At 52.3% G+C, this 8,260-nt stretch overlaps 1 protein-coding gene across 1 annotated transcript; it reads right to left on the bottom strand.

Moving 5' to 3' along the window:
- Positions 1 to 2,808: 2,808 nt before the first annotated feature.
- On the bottom strand, positions 2,809 to 8,254 carry LOC104072314 (elongation factor 1-alpha 2-like; the record flags this gene model as incomplete). The annotated part of the gene is made up of 3 exons (XM_009575842.1): positions 8,006 to 8,254; positions 4,109 to 4,288; positions 2,809 to 3,105 (listed from the first exon to the last, which is right to left on the bottom strand). Coding segments are annotated over exons 1-3 (621 nt in total), but the record flags the coding sequence as incomplete, so codon positions are not given.
- Between the last annotated feature and the right edge of the window lie 6 nt (positions 8,255 to 8,260).

The raw sequence follows: 8,260 nt of genomic DNA, 5'->3' as shown, positions 1-8,260 counted from the left end.
TGCGAGCAGCTGCCCCGGCAGCCGCCTGCCCACGGGCTCTGCTCTCAAGGGTGACGGCCACCCACGCGCCCGCACCTCCCATCCCTCTGCCCCTGCACGGGTTGGGGACACGGAGAAATGGCAACCTGTGCCCCGTGACGCCTGGCTATCAGAGCCATCCTTTTTCCTTTCGATGCTTTATCCAGAAAACTTGACATCCCAAGAATCGGATAAAGACGCTCTTTGACACCTTCTGGGAGCAAATTTACCCTGAGAAACCTCGGCGTGGCCCCAGAGTGAGAAGCATCTGCAAGACCTGGTTTGTGCTGCCTCCTAGGGCCACCCAAGTAAAACCTCTCTTACGTACTCCCCAAATCTGCTTCCCAAAGAGCAATTCCTATTCTACCGCTCCTATGGCAAAAGCAGGATCTGACCAAATGCCGCAGCCAGACAGGCGAAGCTGCAGGCTCAAGCCCCCATAAATAACAGCTGAGCTCCAACTCTTCTGCACCCCAGTGCATTTTACAGAGCAGCCACCTTTCTCTGATTTTACGCAGCCCATGAGCATCCCAACACACCCACCCCACACCCCCCAACATTGAGGCTGCAGCCCCAGGCCACCACCCTCCCTTGCACCGCAGGTCGGGTGTGTTTGGGTTGCAGCGTCCCACGGGGTGAAAGTCTCCCAAACCACTCGAATGGCCCAGTTCTGTCGGCTGCAGCAACAGAAAGCTGGCTTCACATAAAACCCCATTTGCCAAAAAGCTCTCAAATGTCAAACTTTGATGCAAGCGCAGCCCAGCCGTCATTTTTTGCAGTTGGCCTCGGGCTGCTGTGCAACAGGGACATGGGCTGGAGCCTCCCACACAGAGCTGGCTCCAGCCTGACGTACCACCACACCTCCCCTCGCCCGGAGGTGACAGGAGCTGCAGGGACGTCACAGCTCTAATCCCCACTTTGATAAGTCTCCTGACAGACAGACAAGTCACTTGACTGCCTTGTGCCTTAGTGAAACCCTGCCAGAAATTGCAAGTGAAAAAAACCAGAGCTTTTTTGTGCGAGGAATGAGAGGAGAGATATCTACACTGGCTTCCTGCTCAAGCTGAACTAGATGGGATGCAATATGGGAAAGAGGAGTCCGTCCCAAGCCGGTGTCCTGGCAAGGCAGGATGGGGACCTCCTGGGGACCACAGCATGGGGAGGACCAGCACCCTCTCCAGCAAAGCTCATGCTGATCCAGACCTCTGGCCAGGCTTCCTTCCCAATCCCTAGCTCAGGCAGCTCCTGGGAACCCACCCTGGAGCCAGCTGCCTCCTTACGGCACAGGGTGAGTTATTTCAGCCCCTGCCTTCTCTCGGGCAGCGCATCATGTTGAAAACATGCTCTGAGACCCCTCCGGAGGAAGGGGGCCATCAAGGCCCGTCCTGCTCCGTGCCTCCCCTCTGCAGCCTATTAATAGGAGAATTTTTTGGGATCATCTTCCCGGCCCAGCAGCTGCTGACATTTGGAGCCTGTCTGATTTGAGGCACCCAGGAACTATGCGGCTGGGTTTGGCATGGCCACGGCTGACCTTTATCCCAGCTCTGCTCTGCAGGGGACAGGAATCTCCCAAGCACCCCCAAAATTCCTTCTTTCCAAGCCAGCCCCAAGTGAGCTGCCTTTCCCGTGCAAGGCTGTGAGCTGCGTTTCATGACGGTGTGAGCTTGCCTTGCAGCACTCCTCCAGCTCAGGCTTGCAACCCTTGACTTCCCTCAATTGCTGCTATACTCATACGTTGCCTCCCTCGTCATAGAGCCCTGACCCATAATCCACAGGCGAAGTCCTAAAGCCCCCTTAAGCATCAAATTTCCCATTGGTTTCACAAGGGATGGCTGGGGGTTACTGGTCTGAGCAACTTGCTCAAGGTCACCCAGAAGCCAGCAGGAGGGCAGGGACTTTCCTCTGGCCAGAACTCTCCAGCCCATCATTTCTTTAGAAGACTAAAGCTGGGGTAGCTTTTTCTCCAAAAAACCAGTGTCAGAGTAACAATTGCTACTGGCAGCCTGCCAGCCAAGAAGCCCCCACCCTTCTTCAAGCTCTTCTTTCTCCCCTGCTGTCATATGAAATAATGGCAAGGGCCCACCCAGAGCACCCTGCCTTTGTGTCCCCACCATCCCCATCTCTGATGCACAGACGGAGAAATCTTGTAAAAATCAACTGGAGAAAGACCAAACCCAAATGGATGCTCTAGGAAACCATCATTTTGGCATGGGAAACCTGGTATCTCCCCAAGCAAAAGGCACCTTAAGAAGTGAGATCCCAGCACTGGAACCAGAGGTGTGGCCACCACAGTGGCATACGGCACCGATGGGAAACAGCACCCGACACCCAACACGTGGGAGCCCAACTGCGTGGCTGGAGCTGTTACAAGCCTGCGATTAGATCATGTTATTTCCTTCAGAAAACAATGCCCTAAAACCACACATGATACTCCTGCTGAGAGTGACAATTGCTGTAGATGGCTCTAATGTCACCACGGGTCTGACGATACGAAACCTTCAAATCACATTCCAGAAGCAAAGCCATCGTCACTTGAAGATGCTCATGTTTAGCCACTGGGGTGTCTGGCCACGGTACAGCAACCAGCGTGCCCATGAAGAGCGCGCCCATTCATCCTGGCTCAGCGCAATCAGAGCTACGTGACAAACACATCTATGCTGGCAACGCGGGCCATTACGCACAATGGGTGCATGAAATGTGCCTGCGGTTTTCAGAGCACGGAGGTCAGCTTCAGCTTGGATCAGGATAGTCGGGATGGGGGGAACAGTCTAACACAACGCACACACTTACATTGGGAGAGGGCTCCAGCATGTTGTCTCCATGCCAGCCTGAGATGGGCACGAAGGGAACTGTGGCTGGGTTGTAGCCAATCTTCTTGATGTAGGCGCTGACCTCCTTGACGATCTCATCGTAGCGTTTCTCGCTGTACGGGGGCTCTGTGGAATCCATCTTGTTGATGCCCACAATGAGCTGCTTCACTCCCAGGGTGTAAGCCAGCAGGGCGTGCTCACGAGTCTGCCCATTCTTGGAGATACCGGCTTCAAATTCACCAACGCCGGCAGCAACAATCAGGACAGCGCAGTCAGCCTGGTAGGAGAGAGCTAATGAATTGCTTCTGTCCCCAGAAAGCACTGCTCCTGGTGACAGCCCTGAGAGCCTCGAGTAAGTCCCGGATGAACACTACTCATGGCTTGGAGAGACTTCCTGCCAGTTACTACCCCTAACCCTGCTGATCGACCTCAGAACTGACCTAACTGTGTTATTTCAGACTTGCCAACTGTGCATGATTTTGCAACGTGGGTTGGAAACCAGGGTGGGTCCCTCCAGGTTGCATAACTCTAACCAGGACCTCGTCTTGATCATCCAGGGATGTACAGCCAAGGCCTTATCTAAAACCCTACTGAAGTCTCGCAGATAATCTCCCTGGGTGATGGATGAGACTACAGCCATGCAAACTGTGTTCCCTGGCTTACTTCTGTACCCAGAGCCCAGAGCAGAAGCTGCTTGGGTTTGACGGAAAGCCGTACCCGGCCCAACTGGCATCGCAAGGGGAAACCACCCTACCCTGGAAGGGTAGACCATGGAGTTTGGCAATGTGATGTGGTTTATGGGACAAAGACAGCTGTTTCAAGAAAAAGGAAGGAGAAAAGACCCATGGAGTCTCCTTTAGCCAATAAAACCTAAGGGATTGTTGGAAGTTTCTTGTATAGCTCAGTTGGCTGAGTCTAAAATAATGTGGGAGACGCCCTCACACAAAGGCCTGTAGGTCATAGCATCCCACCTCCCAGAGAGGCCATGTTTGTCCTCACCTCCTCCAAGTAGGGGAAAAGGGGTGGAGAAACCACCTCTCTCTGTGCCCAAGGAGGCCCTTTCTCCCAGATGCCCAGGGAGGTGCAGGACCACGGCGAGCTGGGTCCCCTGGTCCTACCCAGCCTCTTGCATGGACCCTGCTCAACACCACTTGATGTCTGCTGTCTCAACTACCCATCTCCAAAAGGACTCCAACAGCACCTACGTGACCCTGGGCTCATCAGCAAGCCTCAGCCTCCCACCTCTGGCAGCCCCCCACCCCCCGGCCACCATTTCTCACCTGGGAGGTCCCGGTGATCATGTTCTTGATGAAGTCCCTGTGGCCGGGTGCGTCAATGATAGTGATGTAGTACTTCGTGGTCTCAAACTTCCACAGCGAGATGTCAATGGTGATGCCACGCTCACGCTCGGCCTTCAGCTTGTCCAGCACCCAGGCGTATTTGAAGGACCCCTTCCCCATCTGGCCGACACAAAGGCAAGAGCTGGTGAGAAACCCAAGCCCACAGCACTGGTGCCGACAACCCACCCTCCAGGGCACATCCCAAGCTCACGTAGGCAGAGGGTCACGTTGCAAACATTGAAGGCAAAATTCCCTAAATCCAATGGCAATGATCTATTTACCAATAAATACATGAAAGGAGATATTGCTCTCAAGGCATTCCTCAACAGGATGGAGGAGAGCCTGGAAGAAGAGCTGTGAAGTGGATTTGTGAGTGGATGGGGAGGAGCTGGAGCCAGTGACTCATGAGGTCTCCTCCATGAAACGCCACGGTCCCGCACTGCTGCTGGGAAATCACGGTGCTACAGGATTACACAGCAACGGTGGAAAGCTTCTTATTGTTGCATTTTAATCTATTAACCGAACCTGTGAGACAGCTGGTTAGTGGGAAAGGGCATTGCTGTATGAGTGAGCCCATAACTGACGGGGGTGTAGGAGGGGAATGGGTTAAAAGAAAATGAAACGCAAGATGGTTGCTATGAGCAGAATAGAAACGTGATTGATTTTTGCCACAGAGTGTGAGAATTCACATGAAAAGCTACTGTGAGCTGCAGCCAGACCAACTGTTGTTGCCAAATGGCCAAAATCTCAGCCAACATTGTAATGCATAAAATCATGCTAGGTGAGATTAGCTACAGTAAATCCCTCTGTCCTGTGATAAAGCACATTCCTTGGTAAAACCATGATGTCACTTCTGATCCGCTTTCTCCTTTGGGTCGGCGTCCTTTGATGTCATGCCATCAGGGAGAGCTGGACTTACCCCCCGGCACGGAGGTGGTGCTCCCAGCCTGAGCTGGGATCCTGCCAACGTGGAGATGGGGCAGGACAAGACCACCCCTTGCTGACCACACTGTGTGCCGGGGCAGTCTGGGGAGCCTGGCCAAAGCAAAGGGTTAATGGGCATTAATCGTTAGCTCTTGGCCGCAGAGGCAAGGTTTTGTTTAAGACGGAAAATGGAATTTAGGTCATTTGCGGATGATTTAATGGGCTCTAACCACTGTGCAAGGACAGAGCTGTGATACCCTGCTCCTATCCATCCATCCTGAAACCACCACGGTTTCTTCTGGAGTATCAATGCATGAAATTCATTATGGCCAATTATAAATCACTGGTCCAGAGGGAAGCGCTTCCTGATCGCAGGCAGCGAACGCTTCAGTGATGGTCCTCGCCAAGAAGGCTAACGCAGCAGCACATCTGAACCTGTCCTGCCCGCGCCGTGCCCGGGGGCTGGTCCGCCCCTGGCTCCCGCGCTCCAGCCCACATACCAGCCCATTTATGCAACAGTGGAGCGCTGCGATGACTTTGCGGCTTGCTCTGGAGGATTACGGGCAAAATCCTGAAGCCAGGGGCAAGCCTCCCCCTCCTCGGAGGGGACACCCGGTCAAAAGGGTGATGCCCCATCCCCGCTGGGCAGCTGGGAGCTCTCGCGCCCACAGGAAGGGCAGTTGGGGGGGTGGAAAAATCCAGAATCAAATCTTGGCTCCTAAACATCCTCCTGGCATCGGGTTTAGTGAGGGGACAGAGCAGGAGCTCAGAGGTTAACTCTTTCCAGCATGCACATCGAACCCTTCTCTTGCCAGGAGAAAAGGGGTCGTTAGAGCGTGCTCATTTACTGCTGGAAATGGCGGAGACACACCGAGGAACGGTGCATTTTGTGCAATGCATTAATAATGGGTAGTTCTCGGGCAGGAGCTCAATCAGCACATCCCACAGCCTTTCACCCATCGGCAACCTATTCCTTCACTTCTGGACGGGGAAACTGGGGCACGGAGCAGACCCCTGGCTCTCCACGGGAGCTGAGTGGGAATCAGCACCTTATCGCAGGCACCCACGACCACGCACACAAACAGCCGGTCATCTCCTGTGAAACCCCCCCGGAACCCGGCATCATATGTAACTTGAAGACAAATGAGATCCTTTATTTAGCAAACAGTTTCCCTCCTTTCACGGGGTATATTCAGTTACCCAGAGCTGTTGTTGGGAAAAAAAAAAGCCAGGGTATTATCTAGCTTTGCACAATACCTTCCCTGTTCAGCCAGAAACAGCCTGATTTTCCTTGATCAAACCCCAGCGGAGGGACAGCTTTGTATTTGGAGACAACAAATACTGATTTTTTTTTTAAAATAGAACAACTCTTCTTTCGGAGATACTGTTACCTCTGCCCCCGAGTCAAAAAGAAAAAATAATCCTTTCTCTTTTCTCTTAAAAACAGTATCAGACCTTGGGTTTTTTTGTTGGCTTTTTGGGTGCACGCAGGCCTCCATTTCCTGCGAATGCCACCTAATGGAAGAAAACCCTTCCCCAGCCCTGCATCAGAAAATGGAGTCTGTAAGCTCAGTCAATAGGCTATTAATAGCAGCTTCCAGTCCCTGCGTATTCTGGCAAGTCAGTGAAAGTGTCTGTTCAATTAAAATAGCTGCAATCACATCTACAATAACCTAATCACGCCATAGCCGATCTGTAGGTAAAGGGGGGAAATATATAGGGGGATATCAGCGATTATTTTAAACCGGGGGGGAGATCATTTTGTACAAGGAAGAAGCTCTTTGCTTAAGGGCTGGAAAAAAGGGCTGCCAGAGAGGCAGGAAAATGGGTGGTTTAGCTTGGATGCTATCGGCAAATTCAAAGGGTTAAGACAGACAGACAGCAAAACATCTAATCAAGATTTTAACCTTTTTTTTTTTTTTTTTTTTCATTGAAATGTGGGATCTTGTCCAGAAAAAGAAAAAAAAAAAGAAAAAAAAAAATCGAGGGATATCTGCATTAAAGATTCCTGGAACGATGATGACAAGCCATCTTTTGAGAGCCCAGATATGCCCTATCAGTAACACAGCCAGGCTTTTCCTGGCTCACCCACCTCTCTAGAATTTACCATCATTAATTTCTGAGAGCTTCCAATTCATGTTTTTCTTCCCAAGACTATTTCCTCCACTTTAATCTCTGTGTTTGCCACATTATAGGTTTTGGGTGGTGCTGTACTGTGTGACAGCCAGCTAAATGCATGCACTATTATATTGCTACAACTGTCACCATTGTAAGAGCTAAACAAAAGGATTTCACTTAAATGCTCGTACTTCACGCCAGTTTTTCTATATTAAAGGCTACCCATCAAGCTACGCATCAGGCCATATGCTTGAGAAAAATGAGCCTGGGGTTTTTAACAAACTGGATCAAATGAGCGGTCCAGCTGATGCTGCACCTTGTCCCCGGCAGGCACTGGAAGTAGATGCTTCAGAGTGAAATTCAGAGTGTCCTGCACTAGGCAGGTTTTTCTCCTCACGCACAATATTTAGAAGGAATTTCATGCCCTGAAGCACCATGGTTTGTGGCTCTTCCAGAATCCTGGCGATTACCGCTGGTTCCCTAACCCATCTTGCAGACCTCGCCATGCCCCTGCCCTCATTAACAGCCCGCGGCGGGGAGTCCCCCAGCTCCGGAGAAGAGGGTGGCGAGCGCCCAAATGGCCTATTTTCCCAAGGCCAGCGAAGTCGGGAAGACCCGGAGGTGCAAGAGGGAAAAAAATAGATGGGAACAAAGGGAGAAAGAGAAGGTACGAGAAGGGCAGCGCCAGGAAAAGGGGAATATTGCCTGTGGGACACTTGTGGGGCATCAGTGTGGAGCATATCCCTGCGGGTGGGAGTGTGGGGTGGGGGGCACGCTGAGGGACGGGCTCCTCACCTCGGCAGCCTCCTTCTCAAATTTCTCAATGGTCCTTTTGTCAATGCCCCCGCATTTGTAGATGAGGTGCCCGGTGGTGGTGGATTTCCCAGAGTCCACATGCCCAATGACGACGATGTTGATATGCGTCTTCTCCTTCCCCATGCTGGTGGGCTACGCGGGGCTGGCCGGGGCGGGCGGTGGCGGGGAGGGCTGTGGGAACGCAGTTGCGTTTTTGGGGAGGCTGCGGGGAAGAAGCAGTCGCGTCAAAAGATC

The sequence above is a fragment of the Fulmarus glacialis genome, unplaced genomic scaffold, assembly GCF_000690835.1.
Source record: "Fulmarus glacialis isolate BGI_N327 unplaced genomic scaffold, ASM69083v1 scaffold33374, whole genome shotgun sequence".
NCBI lineage: Eukaryota > Metazoa > Chordata > Aves > Procellariiformes > Procellariidae > Fulmarus > Fulmarus glacialis.
Note: the sequence above shows the minus strand (reverse complement) of the source record. Positions and strands in the feature narration are given on the sequence as shown.